This window comes from Talpa europaea, assembly GCF_964194135.1.
Source record: "Talpa europaea genome assembly, chromosome: 15".
Lineage (NCBI taxonomy): Eukaryota > Metazoa > Chordata > Mammalia > Eulipotyphla > Talpidae > Talpa > Talpa europaea.
The window spans coordinates 13,822,025-13,848,573 of record NC_140083.1 but is presented as its reverse complement, the minus strand read 5'-3'; the positions used below and the strand labels follow the sequence as shown (position 1 = coordinate 13,848,573).

At 38.2% G+C, this 26,549-nt stretch overlaps 2 protein-coding genes across 5 annotated transcripts in view; both read left to right on the top strand.

Moving 5' to 3' along the window:
- SCYL2 (SCY1 like pseudokinase 2) overlaps positions 1-11,142 on the top strand; it is a gene marked incomplete at both ends in the record, with an annotated part of 35,993 nt that extends 24,851 nt beyond the window's left edge. For 2 of the 4 annotated variants that reach the window (XM_084255008.1, XM_084255006.1), the window contains 6 exons: positions 736-854; positions 4,735-4,835; positions 6,158-6,224; positions 6,356-6,448; positions 8,780-8,899; positions 10,486-11,142. In XM_084255008.1, the coding sequence (XP_084111134.1) occupies positions 736-854; positions 4,735-4,835; positions 6,158-6,224; positions 6,356-6,448; positions 8,780-8,899; positions 10,486-11,142 (1,157 nt within the window). Of the gene's footprint in view, positions 1-735; positions 855-4,734; positions 4,836-6,157; positions 6,225-6,352; positions 6,449-8,779; positions 8,900-10,485 lie in introns of all 4 variants that reach the window. The other 2 variants (XM_084255007.1, XM_084255005.1) reach the window with 1 other exon arrangement.
- A 13,089-nt stretch (positions 11,143-24,231) lies between these two features.
- The window catches only part of SLC17A8 (solute carrier family 17 member 8), a gene marked incomplete at both ends in the record, with an annotated part of 29,279 nt that continues 26,961 nt past the window's right edge, over positions 24,232-26,549 (top strand). The window contains one exon of the mRNA XM_084254920.1: positions 24,232-24,332. Coding sequence (XP_084111046.1) covers positions 24,232-24,332 — 101 coding nt within the window. The remainder of the gene's footprint in view (positions 24,333-26,549) is intronic.

Below are 26,549 nucleotides of genomic sequence, written 5' to 3'. Positions count from 1 at the left end.
TAAGTCTCAGAACTATGAATCTGTCACCAGCCACTGCAGCACATATGATCCCTGCCAGGGAGCTAACTCACATGGCACAGCAGACCTCTCCTGTCTCACCCACTGTTCCCCTCAGCAGTGTATTTCAGTAGATCTGCCTGTTCTGCTCCCCACTCTGTCTCTGGTGAATTTTCTCACCACCACCTCCCTCCGCCCTCCCACCCCCGGTACCTCTGGTCTATACCCCAGTTCTTGTATGCATAAATAAATAAGCCTTTAAAAAAAAAAGGAGTTTGGCGTAGTGGAAAGACCCCAAGCCTGGTTGTCAGTTCATTCAGTGACTTTGAAAAGTTTCCTTACCTGTCAACTGAGTATAAAAATAACATCATTGTAGAATTCCTGTGAGAATTCGTTGAGACAACTGTAGGGAAAATAAGGAGCATGGTGTCCTGTAATAAGTGAAGTGTACATTTATAGGAGAATAAGGAGAGTGGTGTATTCTGAAGCTTTGGATTATAATATGCAAACAACATGAAAGCATTCAGAAAATGAGCAAATATGCTCAGTTTATGAAATGAATGCTATATACATAGCATAATAAGAAGGGTCTTATTCTCATTTTAAGATCTGTTAAAGAAAAATTTGTAACTATACTATTTATCAAGACACTTCATATAGATACACTGTCTTCTGTAATTTCCGTTATTTTATTTCATGGTATTTAGTTATAAACCTTGTTTTATTCTTTTCTATCAGGTATTTACAAGTGTACTTTTACTCATAAGAAATTAGGAATCACTAAAGAGCAGCTGGCTGGGAAAGTACTGCCTCATTTGATTCCCCTGAGTATTGAAAACAATCTTAATCTCAATCAGGTAGGGATATTTTTGTTTTTTTTTTTTTTTTTTACTTTATTCAGCTTACTGTTTTCTTCACATTAACTATGGGAATCTATTACATGTAAAGATTGCTTAAGCAAAAAATTATGAGAGCTAAACAAAAGGTTGTGGTTTAAAATTAGGGGTGTGAGAGGTAGAAGGAGGAATTACTGAAGACTTTATTGGGAGGCAGTAAAGACCAAATGTTAAAAGATGTGTAGGTTTTAGGGCTACTTCAAATTTGGGGCTGAGAAGTTGACATGAACAAAGAAAATATTCTTATCATATGTCTGGTATGTGAATTTGTTACTTTACTGCTCTATAACATATCTCCAGAAACTTAGTGAAGTAAAGCAATATACATTTGTTATCTTACAGGTTTTGTGGGTCAGCCAACCCAGGGCATGGTTAGCTGGATTCTCTACTGTTTCTCACAGTATCCCACTCTAGGTGCGGGGTCTCATCTGTAGCCTTAACTGGGAGAAGACTCTGCTTCTAAGCTCACTTACATACTTGTGGGAGGATTTCATTCCTTTCAGGCTGTTGGACTCTGGTCTCAGTTCCTAAGTCTTTGTCAACTGGGTGCCACTTTCAGTTCCTTGCTTCACGGACCTCTCACATGGCAACTTGTTTAGTCAGAGTCAGAATGAGAATGTCTGCTAGAAAGATGCAAGTAACAGTCTTTTTATGTATAATCAAGAAAATGACATTTACTTTTGCCGTATTGTGTTGGTTACATGTCCTGTCCATACTCAAATAGGAAATTAGCTATAGCACATGAATAGCAGAATGATGTGATAGTTAAGGATCATTTTAGAGTCTATGCCACAGAGAATGAACAGTCCAGTTAGACTCAGAAATACCTATAACACAGTAAGGTGTAATGAGAGAGAGATTAATTGAGATTAGAATAAGTAGACTTCGAATGCTTGTCTGCTTTCGATATTTGAACTTTCAAGTTATAGTTAATGTTTGAGCACAGGGTAATGTGTTTGTAGATTATTGCAGAAATAGCTTTTTGCATATCTCTCTTACTGTAGTTAACATACTATGTATTTTTGTCTGACTCTTTCAGAAGGCTGATTATTATAACTTATGCTTCACTATATCCCCAACGTTTAGTGTAGTGCCAGAAACAAAAATAGTTAACTGAATTGAGAGAAAATTTAGGTACACAGTAATGACATGGATTTTGTTCACTATAAAACTGGTGTTTAATGGAGTACTGTGGAAAAGACTGGGAGGAGCTCTACTGTTTAACAGAGTGTCATATAGGCAGCCAGGATTTGACGTTAGGACTGAAAATGAATTGGAGCAGTGAAGAAAGCAGAAAGGTGGGAGTTAACCAAGAGAGCTTTGGCAGTGGGATTGCTGGGTGAATGTAGCTGTTTATTCAGAGAAATTTGTGAAACTAATCAGATCTAAAATTTCATTTGCAGAAAGGTAAGCTTTTGAAAATTTGTGTCCCTAGATTTCAGTTTTTGCCTTAATAGTTTGTTTCTTCATATCTTGGGTGACGGGGTTGAAATTATGATTGGCAAAAACAGGAGACTGAATATTGGAGAAGGCTAGGATGATAATGTAACTTTATCTTTTGGTCATTTTTGTTTTCAGTTCTCCTAGTTGTAGCTTAGGATATTATGACTTAGGTATTCCTAAATGCTTATTTCCAGATATTATTAGTTTTCGTCAGTGTTATGTTTCATTTTTGAGGGGCCCATTTTCATCAACAGAAATATCTTGATTCCTGTCTTATTTGTATTTTAACAATAGCATGGATGTGGTGTGTTTTCTTATTCATTCCATAGATAGGGTTTCTAATTCAATACTGCCCTCTTCTGCCATTTCTGATTTAAACAACCTTAGTGTATTATACATTAGCTGAAAAAGAAAGTAATTTAGGGAATTTTTTTAGCATTTGATTAAAAAGAACAGTAAATATGCATCAGTTGAAACACAATCACAACCTCTATTGGAGGAGGGTTCCTAAGATCACTCCCAGATTTGATGATTCACTAGGAAGACTCACAGGCCTCAGCATGTATTTGTACTCATATCTATGATTTACTATGGTAAAAGAAATTGGTATAGCAAATTGGTAAAGGTGATTATAGGGCAATGTCTGGGAGAAACCAAGTGTGAACTTCCAGAATCATCTCCTGGTAGAGTGACAGAGAGTGTGTTTAATTTCTCTGGTAATGAATTACAACAATATTTGTGAAAATATCGCCCAACAAGGAAGTTTATTAGAGATCGTTGCTCAGAGTTTTTACTGGGGACTGATCAGGTAGTACCCTCTGCCTGTCTAGATGCTCAAATTCCAGACTCCCAGGAGGATAGCAAGAGTTCAGCATAAAACCTAGCTTTTGAATAGTTTAGTCATAGTGAGCCATTATTAAGTTAATGGTGAGCACTCTTGTAATACCTGATTTTCTGGATACCAGCCAAGGAGCAACCTTGCTAGCAGTGCTTCCCAAGGGTAGTAATTCCTGCTTAATGTGCTAACTCTTGTGCACTAATGAGATTCAGCCATCTGGGTGAGTCTCACAAACATCATGAAGCCAGATACAGAACATTCAGATCTACTGAGTGAAGATTTATATGAAATACAAAAACAGTCCAAACAAATCAACACTGCTAGAAATCAGAATGGCATATCCTCATAGTTCATGAGGGTGGGAAATGACAAGAATGGGCATAAAAAAGCTTCTAGGGTGCTGACTATGTTCTGTTTGTTTATCTGGCTACTAGTTAAATTCAGTTTGTGGATTTTTGAGATGTGTGCTTATTTCTAGACTTTCCTGTTAGTATGTTACACTTCAATAAAATGTTAAAAAAAAAACAGCTAACAAGTGTCAGGCATGGTAATGTACAGAATGATGCCTTTTGTTACTCTCAGTGTGAGATAAAGAATAAAACCAATGACTATGGGTGATTTGGTGGTGGGTGCAATATGGTGCTGATACCTGAATGGGAGGGGATCCTATATTTCCAAAATATCAACAATAATATAAGCCATGTCACCTCAAATAAATACATGAGCAAATGATAGAGCAGGGTAACAGGCAGTGTATGTCAGTAGAAAAGAGTGCAAGCTTTGGAGACAAATTTATATGAATTCTAATTCTGTCATTAAAGTTATTTTATATCTCTCAGTATGTTGCTTTCTTGCTTACTTAGCCTGCGTTTCCTCATTAGTAAGATAAAATTAGTAGTAACTTTACTTTGAAGAGTTGTGAATAAAATAGTGTATTACAAACACCCAGCACAAAGATAGAGTCATAAGATTTGGGGAGACGAGGAAGGCCATTTCTAGATTCTTTGTGTAAATTTTTAAATGACGATCCTAGAGTACTATAAGAATTTTTTAAACAAAGTTTAACCAAAGCTTAAATTATGTTGAGACAAGTCTTAGATATATTTTGTATATTTTGTTTGAAAGTTGAATTATGTCTACTACTTTTTCAGAAAACTAAGTTTATTTTATCTAAACATGTTATTTTTACAACAGTATGAATAAAGAAGAATTTTTAATGCATTATTAAATGAAATGTTTCCAGTTGTGCATAAGTTCAGTATTTGGTTTTGGCTTATGCTGGGAAAATCAGTTTGAAATAACAACAATGGGGTGGAGGGTAGTCAATTTATGTAAGACTTCTAGATAATAACTTAGACATTTCAGGATATAAAACTCATTGAGATGCCTGTACCCCAGCTATTGTACAAATTAAAAAAAAAGAGAGGGACATGTTTTCTTGAATTGAAACATCTCATCAACTGTATTACCACCATGTAAAAATGTGATAAAAGTTTGCAACATTACACTGATTTCATTACATTTGTTGCTAACATTTTAACTGTATCAATTTCTTATTAGTTCAATTCTTTCATTTCCGTCATAAAAGAGATGCTTAGTAGATTGGAGTCTGAGCATAAGACCAAACTGGAGCAGCTACATATAATGCAAGAACAACAGAAGTAAGTAAGGTTGAGTACAGTTTGCACATTCTCTAACAGTAAAATTGAAGTGACCTCATGATTGATTTTCTGTAATATGGACTAGAAATACTGGTGGATTTTAATTGGGCCATGTGTAAAACATTTAAACTCTTTCCAACATATAAATAAGTTGCACTGAGTATTGCTGGAAATCTACTATCAAATTTGAGTACAGAAGTGAACTATAAATCTTAGCAATTTCCCTATATAACAAAAATGCTATTTTTGAGAAAATCTTTTGTCAGCATTAGTAATTACAAACTCACAATAGTAATTCAGGTTGCTGATCACCAAAAGCAACACTTAACAATTATTTATCAAATCTCTGAAACCCTAGCATGCTGATTTCTTCCTTCTTTTTTCTCTAACCACAGAATCATTTATAGAGCAAACATCCATTTAGAGTTTTCTAAATTCCTTGCAAAATACTGATATTAATAGAAAGAAGGGAAAGGTAAAAGTTGTTTACTGGAGAATGCTAGTTTACTGAAATCAAATCTCCATTATGTCTTTACCCCAGAGCTCAATAAATGATTTTAGTATACTAGCTACAATTCAGTCCTGAGCCCAAAGGTTTCTGGAAGTCATTTAAAATTGATATCAGTCATATGCAAGACCAAATAGAAACTCTTTAGCTTTTGCCCTGGTAGCATGAATGTTTATAGAAATAAATATATGTGGTATAGAATGAAATGAAAATATCCCTTTGTATGCTATTTTGTGACATATATATATTTGTAACATTTGATGAATATTAGCATAGGAATGCTGCAATAAATTTCAAGTGTTAACGTTAAAAAAAAAAGACATATAGGGCCTCCCCGGTGGCGCAGCGGTTGAGCGCTGGGTTGCGAAGCTGCCCGCAGCCTCTGCAGCACCGGTTCGATCCCCGGTCACGGTCACAGGGTGAGGGTCCCACAGGGAGCGCAGACCTCTCCTGCTGCCCGCTGCTCCCCCCCGCAGTGTACTTCGGTCCTTCTGCCTGTTCTGCTCCCTGCTCTGGCTCTGGTGAATTCTCTCACTCTCCTGCACTTCTGACTGTACCCAGTGCTTGTATGAATAAATAAATAAATTAAAAAAAAAAAAAAGAGAACTTTAAAAAAAAAAAAGACATATAAAGGTTAATGTTGGGGGTAAGCAGACATCAATAGCAGAAAAAATGAAAAATATTTTGACTCTTCAAAGAATGTAGTTGTAGTTTAAGTTCAAATAAATTCCATGTCAATGAACTATTTTTAGCATGAGTACTTAAAAATATGCATATCTCTTTATTGCTTTGTCATAATTAAATTCTTTTGTAGGTCTTTGGACATAGGAAATCAAGTGAATGCTTCTGAGGAGACAAAAGTGACAAATATTGGGTCTCAGGTAAAAAGCTATTTAGATTATTTTGATTTTTTGCTTAACTTTTGTTTTTCATGAGGCAGTTGATTTTTAAGTAGTAAAGTCATGTTTTTATTGGCCTCTATTCAAATGGTGGCTTTTTTCTATTTCAGCAGATTGACAAAGTCTTTAACAACCTTGGAGCAGACCTCCTGACTGGTGGTGAGTCAGAAAATAAAGACGATGGATCACACAATAAACATAAAAGAGTAAGTTTCTTGACTATTCTACTACTCTTGATTATATTATAGGACTTCCTATAAGCCACAGATTTTTGTTGTAAAAGCTGTTTAGCATCTGAACTAAAACTTCTTGAAATTTAAAAACTACCAGTGGTATAGAACTTGACCCATGTTGAGAATAAACACACCTAAGATTTACTTATTACTATATTCTCGACCTTCTTGTAGTAACATTTCTAGATAGCCTGACTCCTTTCTCCTGTACTTTGCCAGCCATACCCTTTGATGAATTCCACGGTTCCTCTTCTCAGCTTCAGAGCTTCAGTTCCCATCTTGTTGGCATCGGCTAAAGACTCATGCTGTCCTTTTATTTATTTATTTTTTTTTTTTTAAGGGAGACAGTAGCTCAACTCCCCTTGATCTTTTTTTTTTTTTTTAAAGATTTATTTTTATTTATTTATACAAGCACTGGGTACAGTCAGAAGCACAGGAGGATGAAAGAATTCACCAGAGTCAGAGCAGGGAGCAGAGCAGGCAGAAGGACTGAAGTACACTGCTGAGGGGAGCAGTGGGCGGCAGGAGAGGTCTGGCGCCATGTGGGACCCTCCTCCAGGCGCCGGGGAGCAGCTGGGGATCAAACTGGCACTGCAGAGGCTGCGTGCAGCTTCGCAAGCCAGTGCTCAACCGCTGCGCCACCGGGGAGGCCCTCATGCTGTCCTTTTAGCTTAGGTTTTCCCTACATAATTTTAATTTCTCTCCTACTAACTACAGTTCTAACAGTTTCAGTTCAATTTTTTCTATTCATTTTGAGCCCAACATTCTCCAATCTTAGGCCCTCTTTCATTTCATGATGAAAACATGAACCTTTTATGGTCTGTTGCCTTTCACCTTGACATTTTTTAAGAATATCCATCATTTATTTTTGTAGACTGACCCACAGTTTGGATTTGTCTAATATTTTCTCATATAAGATTATGCATTTTTGCAAGCGTGCCATAGAAGTGGCGATGAACCCTTCCTGTTTGATCATGTCAGGGGGTTCATGATGTCAACATGACTTATTGTTGGTGAACTAACAGTATTTTAAAAGTCTGAGAACATGTTTTTCTTATCTGTTTCCTGTTAAAATTTTGCTCTCTCTCTGATTTTGCACAATAAGTTGTAAAGTACTTTCCAGTTGAAATATTGGTTAGCATCCAATGTAAAAATTATATCAGAAGAAAGACAAATACCAGATGGTCTCACATGTGGAAGATACAGAAACATAAATAAGGGTCAGTCAATACCAAACCAATAATAAACTCTTAACATCTGACTGCAAAACTGAAGCAACCAGAAAGGGGGAGGGTGACAGGGTGGGAGTGGGGAAAGAAAGGCACTCAATGGAACATGTAGGATTATTTGGGCTCTAGTTGTGGGCATGTTTTGAAACTTTTTTTAAGATTTATTGTATTTATTTATGCATACAAGAACTGGGGTCTAGGCCAGAGGTACCGTGGGTGAGAGGATTCACTAGAGACAGAGTGAGGAGCAGAACAGGCAGATCTGCTGAAATACAGTGCTGAGGGGAGCAGCAGGCAAGGCAGGAGAGGTCTGCTGTGCCATATGTGTTAGCTCCCTGATTGGGGATCGAACTCCTGCTGCAGTGGCTGGTGTGGTATCTTGATAGGGCTGAGACTTTAACCCCTGCACCACCAGGAAGGCCCTGAAAATACACATTTGTAGAGATTTAAACCTGTAACTTCCAAAGATACAAGGTAAACAAGCTTTACCTCAGTGAACATAATTTGGAGGAAAAAAAGTCAATTTATGATTTCTGCTGAGGGCAATTTTCTTCTCATTCAACAAAAAGAAGTATTTGTATGTGTAAAACCATGGGCATTGTGGTTCACAAAATTGTAAGAGAACATAAGAGGTTATAGAAAAGAAAAAGACAAATGTCAAATTCTATGCAAACATTAGGAGTAAAAAAAGCTATTTTTTTACTTCTGTCTTAACTTTTTGGTCAATTTCTAAAGTAATTTTGGTGTTAGATATTTAGAGGTCAATGAGCTCTCCCAACTTTATAAGTTAAATCATCTAATCATATTGCCTGGAAAAAGAGGTTTCTAATAAATGGTTTTAAAATAATAACTTTTCATACTGGAAATATTTTAGTACAGATTCTGTGAGTTTTTCCTACAGTTAAATCTTGTAATAATTTGAAATATAACTTACCTGTGCCAGTCACTAATACAGGAGTTTGCAACCTGCTTGCCGCATATACCAAAACATTTACAAATGAGAAATCTTTTGTCTTACAAGTGGAATTGTGAAGTTGACAGCTGATTTTTGTTTGTTTGTTTGTTTTATTTTAAGGCGCCACTTACACTTGAAGAAAAACAGAAATTGGCAAAAGAACAAGAGCAGGCACAGAAGTTGAAAAGCCAGCAGCCTCTTAAACCCCAAGTGCATACACCGGTTGCTCCAGTCAAACAGGTCAGAATTCATTTCTTTTGCATAGTTTCAAGAATACTTACTCTGAAGGAGTAAGATAATGTGACATTTAGCCTACCTACTAGTGTTTGTAAAAAGGTGTTTCAAAGAGCACTTTCATGAGTAGTTTCTAAGGAGTAGAAGCATATAGGACTTTCTAACAATCACTCTGGAGCCTGCCTAATATATAGCATTTCATGATGGCGTTTGTTACCATTCAGGAGGAAGTTAGATGACTAGGAGAGATTCTTCAGGGAGAAGATCTTTGGGTACTAATTCAGTGCTGCTTACTTGGGGACAACCAAGAATATTATACTCATGCTCTTATTTTTGAGCTAAAAGTAATTTTCAATTTTTGACTTTTCAGTTATACTCAGATTTGCAACCTGATTTAGGAAGATAGCGCATGTGGCCTGAGCAGTATTTATTTCCTGCTATGTTCCAGACTCCGTTCTAGGTGCTGTGGCACTGATTAAGGTCCTCACTTGTAGATATTTTATACTTTCATTGGTTTAGAAATAACTTTATCTTAATTCCATGAATTATATTTTTGTTAACTTTCATTCACTGAAACTATTTCTCTGAAAAAATCTTTGTGGGACAACAGGCAAAATCTTTTATTAGAGCAGAGAAAACAAATTTCCACAAAATTTTGATGACATTCAAAATATAAAAATATTAATAGTATCCTTTTTTGTAATGCTAATCTAATAATGAGATTCTTTGATGGGAAAGAGATATTTCTTTTAAATACAGTTCAAAGCATTCCCTATTGTCAAGCTGATTGCGAATGTTTATCTATAAAAACCATACATAAAAAGATGGCAGCTTTTACCATATGACCTGGCAATTCCATTCCTAGCGATCTACCCAAAGGACACAAAAACACTGATTCAAAAGACCACCTGTACCCCTATGTTTATTGCAGCACTATTTACAATAGGTAAAACCTGGAAACAACCCAAATGCCCAAAATAGATGACTGGATCAAGAAGATGTGGCATATACACACAATGGAATATTATTCAGCAATCAAAAAAGATAAACTGATGCCATTCGCAGCAGTGTGGATGGAGCGAGAAGTAATTATGCTCAGTGAAATAAGCCAGAAGGAAAAAGAAAAATATCAGATGGTTTTACTTATAGCAAGAATATAGGGGAACCAACTAAGACATCACTGTAAAAAATAATAACAGTTCAAAACACAGCAAAGCAAAAACAGACGATTATAAATCAGAGACATCCTGCAGAGGAGGAGGAGGGAGAGGGATCGGAGGGAGGGAGGGAGGAGCACAGGGGACTGAGGTGATGGTGCACGGGTGCATTGGGGAAGGAAACTCTATGGGGACTATACCTGAGGGGGCAGGGGAAGCAAATATTGTTTAAAAATGAACAATGATATAAAAAAATTTTAAAAATTAAAAAAAAAAAAGGATGGCAGCTTAGATTCGGCTTGTGGACCCTGGTTTCCTGACCTAGTATAGACTGTTGACCTTAATTTTAAGTTGTCCTTTGTAATATAATCTATCAAATGTTTATAAAGTAATTTGGCGTTCTGAGTGATAAAGTCATTCCCTCATATTTTTCAGACGAAGGACTTGACAGACACATTGATGGATAATAATATGTCATCTTTGACCAGCCTCTCTGTTACTACCCCTAAAATTTCTGCTTCAAGTACCTTCACATCTGTTCCTTCCATGGGCCTTGGCATGATGTTTTCTACACCAATCGATAATACAAAAAGAAATTTGACAAATGGCCTAAATGCTAACGTGGGCTTTCAGACTTCAGGATTCAACATGCCAGTTAACACAAACCAGAACTTCTTCAGTAGTCCAAGCACACCTGGAATGAACAAGATGCCCCTGGGGACACCTTCCACTTTGCCAAACTTCAATGCAATGAGTGTTTCTGGTTCAAATGCTGCTGGTGCAAAGCAGGCTCAACAAAGACCTACTGATATGTCTGCCCTTAATGATCTCTTTGGCCCGCAGAAACCCAAAGTTAGCATGAATCAGTTATCACAACAGAAACCAAATCAATGGCTGAATCAGTTTGTACCTCCTCAAGGGGCTCCAGGCATGGGCAGTTCAGTAATGGGAGCACAAATGAACATGATGGGACAATCGGCCTTTGGTATGCAGGCCAATCCTTTCTTTAACCCACAGAACTTTGCACAGCCACCAACTACTATGACCAATAACAGTTCAGCTAGTAATGATTTAAAAGATCTTTTTGGGTGAGGTGTCTTGCTTCTATTTTTGAGGGGTTACTTGCGTTTTAATCATGAGTGAGCTGATTTGCAGGTTTATATGGTTGGCTTGGAGGCACTACTACTATGGAAAGTGAGTGGTTCTGCGACAAAACACCTGTTTCCATGCCAGCGTTGTAGTTGTGCGGACTCCTAACAGTTGAGTTTTTTTTAGAACATTGAGGATGTTTTTCCTCCTACCATCTTGTCTTCAGGTTTTTAAAAGACCCAATCCTTACCAATCTCAAAGAGAAAAAAGGCACCTAGTATCTTGAATAGCAGAATTTTTAAAAATCAGGTGTTTATTTTGACTTGTACATCTTGGTGTTATTTAAAAAATTGAGTTGATGGTAATTGCAAGTTGCATCTGTAAAATTCTACATGGTACATAGTCTGCCTTCATAAGTCATTAGTCTTCATTTTTAATGTGAATAATATTGCTGTATTGATTTGTTTGCATTTAGTACGACTGAGTGAAGAAATGATTAGCATAATGAAAAGGATCAGGTCATTTGGTTTTTCCAATCTTATTTTCTTCTCAGATGAACTAATGTTTAGTACAAAGGACAGCCAGTACTGCAAAATTTAACTTAAGCTTGATTTCATTGGTTCCAGCTAAAGGCGTTATTAACCATCTTAAAATGCAAAGTGATCATTGTAAATTATATTTTAGCATGGTCTGACTCAAAATAGTAATGTATTTTTCTGTATTTACTTGGATATATTCAGAATCACTTTTTTCCTACTGTATCACAGCAGAAGAGGTGTGTACTGATTTGTACAGATATTTGACAGAGCCCCCTGATGTGATTTCCCTGACTTCTGCCTTCATCTTTCATTTTGAATTTAACTTCTGAGGTTGCAGCATATATGAATTGCATTTTCAAAAGGAGATTTGTAAGAATTACACTATATTTAATGAGTAAACTTTTGCGATTTCTGCTGTATTGTTTAAAATGTAATAAACTTTACTTCTCTAAAAATGAGCCGTTGTATCTTCTGGCTACCAACTGATTAATTTTCAGCTTTTCATGATAAACTCTGACCTACCACTGAAGCTTAATTTTTGAGGAATTTCAGAAACCTTTCCTTCAAATATTTTAATGTCTATAATTTGCCATTTTTAGAAAGGAAGAATAAATTCTAAGATGAAACACTTTACTTTTCAAAACCTTTCTCTGATATTTTTTAATTTGCTGATTAATCAACCACGGAGCCTTATGCTATAAATGTCATTTGTATTTTGTTAAATTATATGCCATCATTATGTGATAACTTTGAAACCGTCTTTCACAGTGTATATGTATTATCATTGCTGCCTTAGTTAGCTTGTGGTTTTTAATTATCTGAAACCAGCAATCATTTAAAATAAATCATATAAAGTTTAGTATGCTGGCATTAAGTTCATACATTGAAAAATATATATACACATAGTGTATATGTTGACTATACAGTACTTGATTATAAGATGTAATTTAACAATAATATTGCTGGTGGTATTAAGTTAAGAAGATACTTAAAAAAATAAAAATTCAGCTTTACATCTGGTTTCTGTATGAGCTGTTAATTTGTTACATGGTTTTAGAAAAAGGACGCAGAGAAGCTGAAGAAACTTCTCTAAGGGATGAAAGCACTAGGAAGAGCAAAATGTTTTGTCAACTATATTCATCTTGACCAGATTATTTGTCTTGTTTGTAATACACTATTTCTCTTGAGAAAGTTTACCTATGGAATAAAATTTTTTAATGTCAAAGAATTTTTCTTTGTAGCAATTCAGTCATAACTGCTTATTAGGAAATTGCTTTTTTATTTTGCAAAATTAATGTCATTGAACTCTGAATTAAAAAGAAAGCATCTCTAACAACTTATATATATAATTTAAACTTACAAAAAAGATTATTTGAAAAATATATGTAACTCTTAAATCTCAGATTTTGACAATTTCTCATTCATTGAGGTAATGGTGCTACATTTTTACAAATATTTTCCTACAAATTTTTCTTTCCTGAAGGTATTTAAGTTATCTCCATCAATTGAACTGTTACTATTGCCCTTTTCTGTTGGAAAATTGCTCCTGAAAAATAAATACTGCTATTTCCAGGATATTGTTTGTATATGAACAAAATTTTCAAAGGACTATATTATCTTAAAATTATTTCAGAATTGACAGCATTTAAAATCCCTTATGCTTAGAGTAGAAAACTGTAAGTGCTTGTAGACAAAAATTCCAAGAATGATTTCCTTTCATTTGAATTGATTCTTAATGTGATGTATGTAGAGGATATATGAAAGGAAATGGGAATAGACTATGTGCTTGGCTGGGTTTTTGTTTTTATTTCGTAATATGCATATAACCCCTTTTACCTTGACAAGGAAGTAGACTTTATTGTTTTTTTTAAAACCTGTAAAATATCTCTTTTTTTAAAATACACTAAAAAACTATATGGAAAGTACCTGGCAGCAAGCAGAGGATGCACCAAATAAATTTTAGCTTTGATAAAACTTTCCCTATTAAGTTGTGATTTCATATCAAGTTGTGATTTACTGATCTGGATAAAACTTTAGAACAAAAGGAATCTCTAAGAATTCAAACTATATAGACTTTTAAAAGATCTACTTCAGTGGCTATCAAATTTTAACTGACACTCAGACATAATCTTAGACTGCAAAGCAGTCTGTAAAATATGTATGTAAAATAAGAGCTTTAGAAAATGTCTTTGGTATATATAGCATGCCTGCTTATGGGTAAATCAAGATTGTTCAGGCTTTCATGCTGCTGACTTCTGTGGCTATCACCTGCAGCCTTGATTGTGCTAATGCAGGAGGTGCTTAGGAGCGGGGGCTCGCGGCATGCATTCCTGACTGGACACCAGGAGTAGGGAGTGGGCACACGTATGTTGGGCACATCTGAGCCTAGAGGCTGCACAAGGAAGCCCAGAGGAAAGAGCCTGTAGAGATTCGCAGGAGGGGTCAAGTTGCTGTCTCGCTGCTGGTTTGTCTCCCCTGAGTACTATTAAAAAACCTGTGGGGATGATGCCAAGCACTCCAAGATTCTCTTTTAAACTGCTTGAACCAACAGTAAACCTACCCAGCCTGGGATGGCTGCAGAACAATGCTCTATGGAGGTATAAATGCTTTACACATTTGTTCTTGTGTTGGAACAGATCCAAAATTGTTTTTTTGAGAATTATTGTCTCTTCCAGTGGATACTCTTAAGATCACTTATGTGAAGAGATGGAAAGACCTTTCACGGAGGCAGTATCCTGGTTAGAAGGTGCAGTTTCAGAAGGGATGGCATATCTAACCCCAGCTCCAAATCTGTGAGTTTGCCCTTAATCAGCAACGTATCTGTCTCCCAGATACTGTCAAAGAACAGCTCTTAATTCTGTGTTGCTCAGTGTTGAAAATCTCATTTTTGAAAAATGTTTGTGGAGAGGGCCAAAAATTAAGTGAGCCATCCATTTCTCTAGAAATCCTGGATGAATTGAAGTCCACAATATAGGCCTTTGTGCCTGGTTGCCTTGTTTTGGCCACACCTCAAGTTCTTTTACCACACTTGGCTTTGGATGTGTTGTGAACTTAAGTGCCTGCCAAGGATGACACTGTTTCCCTGCAATATACAATAGCTTCTTTGAAGACCTAACTACAGGAGAAATTTGAGGGTTTAGTTTAGGAGTAAATGAGCTTCTAAGCAACTGATTTACTGTTGTCTTTTGTAGTATCTGAACAATGTAACTGATCACATATCTACAGCTGGGAGATTCAGCAAGTGAATAGAACATAAATACTGTGCATTGCTCTGTATTTGCCTTCTGGCTTGAACTGATTTTTTAACTTCTTAATTATCTGTGGCTCTGATTTCCTATTTTTTAAAAAAAGTTTTGAATCATGGTCTTAGAAATTCTCATTTTGGACTAGGGTAGAATATGAATAAGTGTATGGAGTGAATGAGTTTAAATCTTGTCTCTTTTACTAACTGACCTGGGACAAATTTTTCCAGTTATAAAACGAGACTTAACTCTTTACAGGCAGAATAGTATTAAATGAAGTAAAAGTGTGTGAAGCGTGACAAGGGTCCTGGCAGGTGCTCAGTAGATATCCACACCTTCCTTACAATGGGCAGAGGCCTCTAAAATGATAATTACTGAAGCAAAAACAGATAGCCATTGCTAGCATTGTTTTAATACATTTATTCTTCAAAAACCAAGCCAGATAGAGGTTATAGATTTGTCACTGTGAGATTCTTGGGACACAGGTGGTAATGAGATAGAGGCCTTGCCCTCAGGGAACTTGGGCTATAGTTAGAAAGGTAGTGAGTCCGCTGATGGTTACAGGACAGTGTGATACTTGGTGTGACATGGCTACAGGTGAGGGACGCCCACCCCAGACCATGGGAGTTAGAAAGGAGCCTTTGGAGGAGACAGAGTTCAGCCTTGCTTAGAACCTTTTAAAAGCTGTTTTGGGGGGCCTCCCTGGTGGCGCAAGGGTTAAAGTCTCAGCACTATCAAGCTATTGCCAGCCACTGCGGAATGAGTTCCATTCCCCTCCCCACCGCCCCAGGGAGCTACCCACATGGCACAGCAGACCCCTCCTGTCTCGCCCGCTGCTCCCCTCAGCTGTGTATTTCGGTTAATCCGCCTGTTCTGCTCTCCGCTCTGTTTCTGGTGAATCCTCTAACCTCCTGCACCTCTAGTCTACACCCCAGTTCTTGTATGCATAAATAAATAAAATAAATCTTTAAAATAAAAAATAAAAGCTGTTTTGTTACTTAAGAATCACATTTTCCCAAATTAAGCTGGACAACTTTGGAAGCAATTTAAAACAGGTAACTTCCAGGATCCTTTTGAATCCTGAGATTATAGGAAAACTGCTTGAATTAAGGGAAGTCTGGTCAACTCACGTGATTACCAGAAAAAGTGGAATTAACATTGGTTGCTTAAAACCTTTCGTGTTAGGGCCTCCCCGGTGGCGCAGCGGTGGAGCGCTGGGTTGCGAAGCTGCCCGCGGCCTCTGCGGCGCCGGTTCGATCCCCGGCTGCTCCCCGGCCACCGGAGGAGGGTCCCACATGGCGCGCAGACCTCTCCTGCCGCCCGCTGCTCCCCTCAGCAGTGTGCTTCGGTCCTTCTGCCTGCTCTGCTCCCCGCTCTGGCTCTGGTGAGTTCTCTCACCCTCCCGCGCTTCTGACTGTACACAGTGCTTGTATAAAAAATAAATAAGAAATAAAAAAATAAATCTTTAAAAAAAAAAAAAAAAATAAAACCTTTCGTGTTAGATCAAGCCAGGGAGGACAGCAAGGTGAGGAGCAAAATACATGAGATACAGTGTTATTTTTTAGCTAAGAATTTATGCTTTATTGAACATTTCAAAAAGTCAAGAATCTGTTTTTATGAACTCAATAAAGGTATACCCAATAGATAAGTACCTCTCTTTAAAACAATGGCTGATTTCTGGGGGGAGAAATGAGTTATAAATGTATTTAGTCTATGAACTACCAGAAGATGTCACTGTCTCCCAAGCAATTATCTATCACATTGTTCCTTTTACAGGTACATTTTCTTCTTCTTCTTTTTTTTTTTTTTTTTTTTTTTATTTTTTAAAAATTTATTTTGGCATAGAAGAACTGGGGTATAGGCCAGGTATGCCAGGTATGGGAGGTGAGAGGATTCACCAGAGATAGCGTGGGGAGCAGAATAGGCAGATCTACTGAAATACACTGCTGAGGGTAGCAGTGGGCAAGACAAGAGAGGTCTGCTGCATCATGTGTTTGGGATCCAACTGAGGCTTGAGTGGTGGTAGTGCTGAGACTTAACCCCTGGGCCATCAGGGGGGCCCCACAAGTACATTTTCTGAATACCAACAGGCCGTGGCAGATTGGTAAGAATATCTGGCTTCTATCGAATCTGTGAAAAGGGTAGGATATCACAAATACTTGACAAAGTGTATAGTTTTGTTGCAGTTTGATTTTTGAGTCCCAAAATATGAACCCTGTTTGCTGCTTATTGTTTTGGAGTCATCTGGACATTCAGGGTTCCATTTGCACTTTCAAAAAAAAGTTGAAGGTGGGGAAAAATTCTGCAGAATACCCTCTTTCATCTTGACTTCCTCCCACATTTTCAGGTTGCATTTTGACGATGCAGCTGCATTTACAAAATGATCAGATTTTTTTAAAGGATATTTTGTCTTTGAATATAAACCAACATGGCCTTGAATCTTTTTTCCAAGTCACCTGATTCATGGTATGTAAAGCAAAACTACAAAGGGTTTCCATGCTGTAAAAATACTGGATGAAATGAAAGGTAAGTTTTTTCCCAATTACTTACAAATAGGAAATCCAAGGTGGGTACAGTGAGTGTCCACATAGTAACAGTGATGAAAGAAAAATAATTGTTATTGTCTTTATAGCCAAAAGACAGTAGGCAATGATAGTTGTGTGTGTAGGCAGTGGGGGGCTATAGGGAAAGAGACTCTCTAAAATGAAGAATAACTTTTAAAGGCAGAATTGTTGGAGAATTAAATGAGATACTTGAAAGTGTTTTGTATACAAGTTTGACTATTCATAAAAGAATGCCAAATACAGGATGTGGATAACGAAAAAAGAATCATGTTTTTATACATTCTAATTAGCCATTGATAACTAATGCCAGTTACCAATAATGGGCAAATTTTGAAGGATAGAGAGAAGTCCTGGATTAAAAAAAAAAAAAACTTAAGTAAGTTTCAGGATATTATGGGGGGAGGTAGGAAGGAAGAGTATGAAATTTGGGGGTGAACAATAGGCTCGATGGAAAAATTGCCACAGAATTCAAGAAAGACCTTCGAGATGATTCTCTTCATTACCTTTGTTTCCTTATGAAGTTTCTTATCCAAAAAAGTGAATCATTTGGTTACTTGCTCTGAGCTTAATTAAACCTCACCTAATTCTTTGATTGGATCTGATAAAATTATTTTCTTGTATAACTATATCTGCAGCATCTTTGGGATTGTTTGCTTGCCTTTTTCCCCCTCTGTCTAGAGGGTAGAGTGAAAAGACTTGGCTCACGGCTAGACTACGAGCTCCCCGTACCACTGGAGACTGAAGTCCTACCCGTTATGAACTGGACAGGTAAGCTTCCCTCATAGTGTTGGGTAAAGGCAGTCTTGCCATTATTGGATTTGGGTTTTAAATGGTGGTTACAATCCAAGATTCTTTATCTGTAAGAAGCAAAAACTATCTTATCTAGACTAAAACTAAAAGAGGGCAATTTGTTGTAAGAGCGTGGGCATTTCATGAAACTCAAGTGTGGAGGGATGGTTGAGTCTCTAGACAGACAGGAACTGGAAGGCCATTAGCAACGCCAGGCACCCTCCCCTGCTTTAGTTTTATTCTGCTTCAGGCCTCTCACTGTTTTCCAGGCCAGTGTTCTCTGCATCTCAGCTCTTAAGGTCAAAGGAGCCACTGCTTCCAGTTACAGTTCGAGGGTCCTACAAGCCTTTCAATTCCAAAGTTAAATGACCAGGAGAATCTGGCATCTGATAGGCTTGTCTTGGTGCAAGTGCCACTGGTAGGGCACCAGGGCCAGTGGCCCTGGGGATGGGAAGCATTATGGTATATATAGAACGCGTGGGAAGCCCGTCGCTATAAAAAGGGATGGGGTCAGTGAAAACAAAATACCCTGAGAATAAGGAATTGCTATAACCTGGGTCAACAATCCTAAAGCTGTCTTAGCTGATACTATTTTTTCTAAGGGAAGTGGCTTTTTTTTAGTATAGAATGATGGGAAGTTATCAAATGTATATCAATGGCTGGATTTTTTTTTCTAGTATGTTCAGTCTCCGTATTCCCAGCATAGACCAGGCTTTTGTTTCGTGACTCTCAGGGGGTTCTGCTCTATACATGATTTCCTCTACCTTTGCTATTTTGAGATGGGAAGCATATGTTTTAATCCTCTTCTGTAACAACTGGATTATGTAATGCTGAGGACCACCCCACTGTGTTTTCACTGTGTTTTCACCCATGGTACTCACTCAACTCTCTGAAACCATGCAGAGTTCTCTCTGATGCCAAGCTGGCTCACACATTTTTTTTTAAGATTTATTTATTTATGCATAAAGAACAGGCCAGAGGTGTAGGGGGGCAAGAGGATTCACCTGAGACAGAGTGGGGAACAGAACAGGCAGATTAAAGGAAATACACTGTTGAGGGGAGCAGCGGGTGAGACAGGAGAGGTCTGCTGCCCCATGTGGGTTGCTCCCTGGCTGGGAATCGGACTCGTGCTGCAGTGGCCATGGTTAGCTTAATAGGTTGCATCTTTTTTTTTTTAATTTAAATATTTTATTTTATATAATTCTTACATCTTTTTTCAATTTTGCACAATGTATGCATTTTCATTTTGGTTATATTCCCTATACAATTGCACCCCCACTCCTTATTTTGACTCTAGTCCTTCTTTCCCCACCCCCCACCCCCACCTAGTGTGTCTCTGGTTTATAGTTGTTTGTTGATTTTGATTTTTACTTTGTATTGATTAGTCTTTTTCCTGGTCTCTTATTTAAGTTTTCTAAATTCCTTCTATGAGTGAGACCATCCGGTATTTTTTCTTTTTCTTTCTGACTTATTTCACTGAGCATGATCCCTTCTTGCTCCATCCATGTTGCTGCAAACTGCGTGTGTTTATCTTTTTAGATTGCTGACTTGTAATCAGGGAAATGCAAATCAAAACTACCATGAGATACCATATCACACCAGTGAGAATGGCACATATTAAAAAAACTAGCAACAACAAATGTTGGCGAGGTTGTGGAGAAAAAGGAACTCTCCTGCACTGCTGGTGGGAGTGCAAACTGGTCCAACCACTATGGAGAGCTGTGTGGAGATTCCTCAACCTACTAAAGATAGAGCTTCCATATGATCCAGCAATTCCACTCCTGGGTATTTACCCAAAGGACACAGAAACAGTAATTCCAAAGGGCACCTGCACCCCTATGTTTATAGCAGCACTATTTACAATAGGTAAGACTTGGAAACAACCCAAATGCCCAAAAATAGATGACTGGATCAAGAAGATGTGGTGCATATACACCATGGAATATTACTCAGCAATTAATAGGTTGCATCTTAACCCCTGTGCCACCAGGGAGGCCCCAGGCTAATGCATCTTTGCTCCCACTTTTTTTTTTTCCTTTTTTGTTTGCTTCTCTCTTTCTCTTCCCTGAAAGCTTACAGTACTGTCTCCTCATCTGGGCATTTCTCTCTCACTCCCAACAGCAAGTTACGTAGCACTCATTATTTTACGAGGAATGCCTTCATTTTCTGGTTGGTTTGTTTCTTCAAAGGGAATATCACAGTTCAACCTGTGTCACAAATTCACTAACTGGACCTACCTCACAGTAAGCCCTGAAGAAAAGGAATGAATGAATAAATGAGTGAAATGAGCTGAAAGTCTTTTATCATCAATTGTTCCAACACCAGACTTCCTGGGTCCAGCACCCATCTCTGCATAGTTTTCTAGCAAAGTGAACTCAAGCAAGTTTATTGAACCGCTATGTGCCTCAGTTTCCACATCTATGGATGATATGATGATAGTACCTACCTCATAGGATCATTTTGGGGATTAGATGAGTTAAATGCTTTTTATTGGGCACCAAAAAGTGCTCCATAAACGTTGTTGTTATATATTTAAATGTTATCGACCTCCTAAATTGCCACTGAACACCTTGTTTAGTTTCAGGAGCAATACATCCTTCAGGAATGATGCATTCTCTCTGTAGTCACTGACCTGTAGGTGGTTAACATGGTCTTCACCTGCAACCATAAATGGCAGTGCTCCCATTCTGTGCTCCAAGACACAAGTAATTGGACATATCTTGGGGTTGAGGAAGGAGTTAGAAGCTCCACCAGTAGATGCTTTCTGTAGCATAAGAATGTGTTTATCCTGTTTTATTTTGATCATATTTGCTTTGGATGAATGGACTCTCTGGATTCAGGAAAAGACTTGGTGGAGTGGTTGGCTGTGGGATTGCCTGCGATCATAATATTCTCAACCTTGAGTGGTTGTGGTTAGCAAAGTTGGTGGCCAGAAACTATCCTTTAAAAGAATACAGGGCTGGCAAGATTTTTTGTGGAATGTGACAAGCTGCTCCTAAAATTTATATGCCAAAGACTTTTTGGTAACACCAAAAGACTTTGAATAGCCAGAAAATGTTTTTTTAATTTATTGAGGTGACTTTTTTTTTTACATCACTGTATATGATTTAGGGGAATAGTTTGATCCCTCATATGTATGTCACCACACCACACCCACCACCAAAGCACCTATAGTCCTTAAGCCAAAGCCATTGGGCCCTCTCCCTGCTTTGTTCTCACCCTACCCTCTCTCTCCCCTAAGTCTCAATTCTTCAGTTATATCGTCTAAACAATTTTTAAATAAAGAATAAAATTGAAGGACTTTGATTTTCCAATTTCAAAACGTATTATAAAAGCTGTAGTCAAGACAGCGTGATGTTGGCATAAGGATAGACATAGGATACAATAGGTGGAATTGGTAGTCCAGAAATAAATGCATTTATGCTTTACATGTATTTATGCTCAAATGATTTTTGACAGAGGTGCCAAAGTAATGCATTAGAGAAAGGACAACCTTTCTAACAAATGGTCCTGGGACAAATGGATACACATATAGAAAAAGCTGAACTCAGAAGTTCACCTCATACAACACATAAAAATGAACTTAAAATCTATCATAGACGTAACTATAAGAGCTAAAACAATAAAATTTTTTTTAAGAAAATACAAGACTTCAGGTTAGGCAAAGATTTATTAGATATTAGATATAGCTACAAAAGCACAGGTCATAAAAATTGAGACCACATGTTGTATGATTGCATTCATAGGACAAATGACATAGGATGTCGTTCATATGACAAAGCACTAAAGACAGAATGTAGGCTGATGATTGCCTGGGCCAGCGTGAGCCATGGGAAGTGGGGATTAACAGTGAATATGAAGGATCTTTTTGGGGTGATAGAAATGTTCTACCTGCTTCATGCTGTATGGTGATGGTTGCATAGCTTGATATAATTTACTAAAACCATTGATTGTCCACTTGAAATGGGTGAGCTACATGACATGCAAAATATACCTCAATAAAGCAGAGGTGACTGGAGAGGTGGGGGAAGGAGGAAGAGAGAAGGAGCAAGAGAATATGTGAGAGAGAATATGGGAGAGCTGGGAGAGCAGGACAACAAGGAGAATAGGTCTGGGCTGGAGCCAGATGTTTGAAACCTGGCAAGTCTAACCTCTCCCCCTCAGCTTCCTCTCAGTAAGTTTGGAGAAAATGATGTTATAAATTACCAAGCAGTGTTGGGAAGAATGCTTAATGCAGCGTTTGGGTTCTAAAGCTCAATAAATATTCTCTGTAATTATAGTAATGGCTCTTTTGGGTAGTAGTATTGAAATGACCAAGGATCCAGCTTTGATTTAGATCAACTTAATTTAAATCCTCAAAAAGTATTTGGACCGTGTGTTGCAGAGGACAATGATGGATCCTTGGGATGATTCCTCAGGGTCAGAGCACAGAGCACGGGTCTTGTCAGGCTGGGGAAATGGCGCGCTGGAGCCTTCCTCGTCAGAACTGCATCTTTGCAGCAGCATCGTTGATGGAAGCATCACCCTCCTTACTGCCCATAAACGTGAGGGCCGCATTTGGTATTTCAACATTTCGGTCATAACCACCTCATGCCATGTGCGACTAGGATGGAGGACAGGTGAGTTGAAGGTGTAGAAGGGAGTCACCACACCCCATATATTAGAATTTCTGGAGAAGGTGATGTCTCCTCTGAATCCCTTCAAGTTACCCACCTGAGGGGTGAGGAGAGTTACCCACTACAGCTTGAGTGAGGCCCCAGAGGCCACAGCAAGCTTACTGATAGGGAGAGCAAAGTGAGGAGAATAGGCTGGAGCCTGTGGAGGACCTCGTGTGCCACGAAGAAGTTGCATTATCCCAAGGACTGTGAGGACCTGGGAGAATCCTCAGCAGGTTCTAGGACAAGCTCTGAAATCTTTCCTTGATGTCCTTTGTGTTCCCATAGTGCCATACATAGCACTCATTATTTTGCGAGGAATGCCTTCATTTTCTGGTTGATTGGTTTCTTCAAAGGGAATATCACAGTTCAACCTATATCACCAATTCGTTAAGTGGACCTGCCTCACAGTGGGCCCTAAAGAAAAGGAATGAATGAATAAATGAGTGAAATGAGCCAAAAATCCTTCTCTATTATCAATGGTTCCAACACCAGACTTCCTGGGCCCAGCGCCCCTCTCTGCATAATTTTCTAGCAGAGTGAACTTGAGCACCACACCTGGAGAGACCCTGCTCCATGGAGCAGAAGCTAGTGAACCCCCTCCTCCCTGTTCCCCACTTGGATTTTACTTTTAGCCTCCTCAAGTGCAGGTGGTCCTCCACGGGCTGCATCCAAGCTTGCAGTTGGCATGGCCAGACCTCAGAAAAGGGCTCGTGAATGTTTCATATGTCCACCCTGGTGCCTGCTCTGGCTGTGAGCCCAGGATCAGCCCAGCGACAAGGGGCAGGTATTGCCGGTTACTACAGCATCACCTGGGAAGGATCGCACAGGGAGAGCCTCGGCCCAGGCCAGGGAGGCAGGAGGGTGTGTGGACAGAAGGGGCGGTAAGGCTGGAGCTAGACCGCAGACGCTGCCAGGGGTCTGGGGACACCTCGTGGGCTGGAGCCCACTGGAGCTTCTCCAGCTGCAGTGCAGGGAGGGAGGGAGGAGCTGCTGGAGTCTGAGTGTGGCTGCCTGAGACAGCGCCACAGGCTGCTGCTGAGCTTGTAGCTTTCAAGGGGCTGCATTCCCAGCCCAGCACCTCTTAGCCTCTTTTATTTGAGGTTGGGGGTGGGAGGGTTGTCTCATCTGGGAAGATCTGGGCTTAATTTCATCTCCTCTTTAATTTTAAGTAGTTACTTCCATGAGAACTGACTTCAAAGGTGTTCATCGAGGAAAACACAGTGTCCCCATGCTGGGAATGCGAAAAGATGACAGTTGCTGAGAGGGATGGTTAACAGCTTGGAAGTGCTCCCCATTCAAAATGCCTTTTAAAGCATTTGATACCTTCAAAGAAAAAATTCTGAAACCTGGAAAGGAAGGACTGAAGAATGTCGTGGGAGATTCACTGGGGATTTTACAAAGGTAAAGTTTGCATGGAAACTTTAGGTTTATTTTGGAGTAACTTCATGTTAGCAATATCAGATTTTGCTTCCTGTTTTTTAAAACTTCTTTTTAATAAGGAGGGTGTGGGTCAGATTAGATGGTGTCTAGAACCCTTCCAGCAACAACAGACTATGTCTGGAGGGAAAAATATATACATCAAAACGCAGGGTCAAATTAGAAGAATGTCAAGACAAGCATTCTGCTCATACAGCAGGATTAGCACTTCCGGCAATGGTGATATTGCATATTGTTTGGCATTGAATTAAAAAGATTTAGAGAGATAATATTTCTTGTCAACACAATGGTTGAGACAAGTATGGTCATGCTTTGAGCTAAAACACTTTTAAAGAATTTTTTGCATCATTTGTTACTATAAAGGAAAATGAGATCTTTGCAAACTGTTTAGCTTGTTATGTAAAGTGGTTCCTGACTGTGTAGTTTTCAAAAAGGATAGTTGAACAATAGTTTGAAAAAGGTAACTTAGAAAAAATTAGTCTTCTTTAAAAAAGAAAATCTCACATGGTTACAATGGGAAATGTTAAGTGCTATCATTGAATTAAATGTTTTTGTCCAAACCAAAAAAAAAATCTTTTTGTATATCTATATCTATATATATGTATATGTGTGTGTGTGTGTATATATATAAAAAAAAATACCTGTGGGCACTTAAGTGGTGAGAAATCTATGGTGACCGCACCTGAGGGGAGAAATCCTATATTGTGAGAAAATAAACAAGGATGTTTTAAAAAATAAAATACAAGAAATAAGTATATATAGTATATTAATGTAATTTCATATTACAATATACTATTTTAGGAAGGAGAGTTTGCCATGAATTAATTGATATGACATTGTAATTTGTGAATTTTTATAAATAGAGGAAATACCTTCTGGGGTTTTATAGATGCATTAAAAAGTAGTTTTACATACAAGGTAAAATGACTCCTTAATCTGTGATATAAATAAATGTGAAAAATACTCTTGATAAGCTTTTTAAGGATTATTTCTAATCCTAGTGAGTGAAAATGCCACCTGATATCTCCCTCTCTTTTTTTTTTTAACTTTTCTGTCTGTTATCTCTTAGATTTAAAAACTGTAGCAGCTAAAGGGCTATTTCTAGGCACACTGAGATTCATCCCACTTCTGTGTTTCATAAAACAGAAGCTGCTGCCAGGGTTAAGTTTTCTATGTATCATTTTAGATGAATTTTTGTGATAAGAAAACTGGGTGGGGCATCTTATCAATTTAATATTTTTTTTAAAAAGGCTTCAATGAGACCTATACTGAATTATAATGTGTAGATGAAAAACTAGCTCAGTGACAGCAGAATACATCAGCCAGACAGAAGTGATTAGAACAGCATTTTCTTTGACGTGTTTCACCCTCCTGTTGAGCACCCTCTCCAGGGATTGTTTTTTGTTGGGTGGTCATTTTTGATTAAAAATGAAGAAGGAAGGCACGATGTCTTCATTGGCATGTTCAAGTGATGACAGAGGAATCCGACAAAGTCAGGAATAAAAGCCTTGACTTTGGACCAACATCTCCGTTATCATCATCAAACTCAGCCTTAATTGGAAAATACTTGACAAAAATGTACTCAGGAATTTTCTTTTCCAACTTGAAGATCCTTTAGCTTACCAGATGGGGTTGCTTAGGGAAATAATACAGTGAGTGATCTCGAAGTCATGTGACCTCAACCCAAAATTGAGCTATGTGTCTGGGATGTGGGAAGCTTCCTCAGAGTTACAACACAAGACAACAGAAAACCAGTTAACACAGTGCTTGAAGGTAGAGGATGCACCAATGAAATGTAGGCTAAGTGTTGTCATTTTCATAATGGTAGAATGGCTTTAGGAAAAATAAAGCCAAACTCAAACCTCTTCATTCTGTGATCCCTAGAGAGAAATTACTGGTAGAAGAAGGGCGAAAGGTTTGAACTGACCAGGTTGACCCTTAGTAACACTGTTCTTTGAGCAGAGTTCTGGATTCAGACTCCTGCAGCAACATCATCTATGCTACTGACTTGGTATTAACCTCAAGTCTCTAAGATAATTAGATAATTCTATGGGAAGTGCCTTGCCCACATAGAACGGGCATTCCTTCTCTTGCTAATGATCGTGTAAAACCAGTCGACAGAATCTCATGTACGAAACAAATGACAAAAATAAAGAAATATTTTGTTTTGTAACAGGCAGG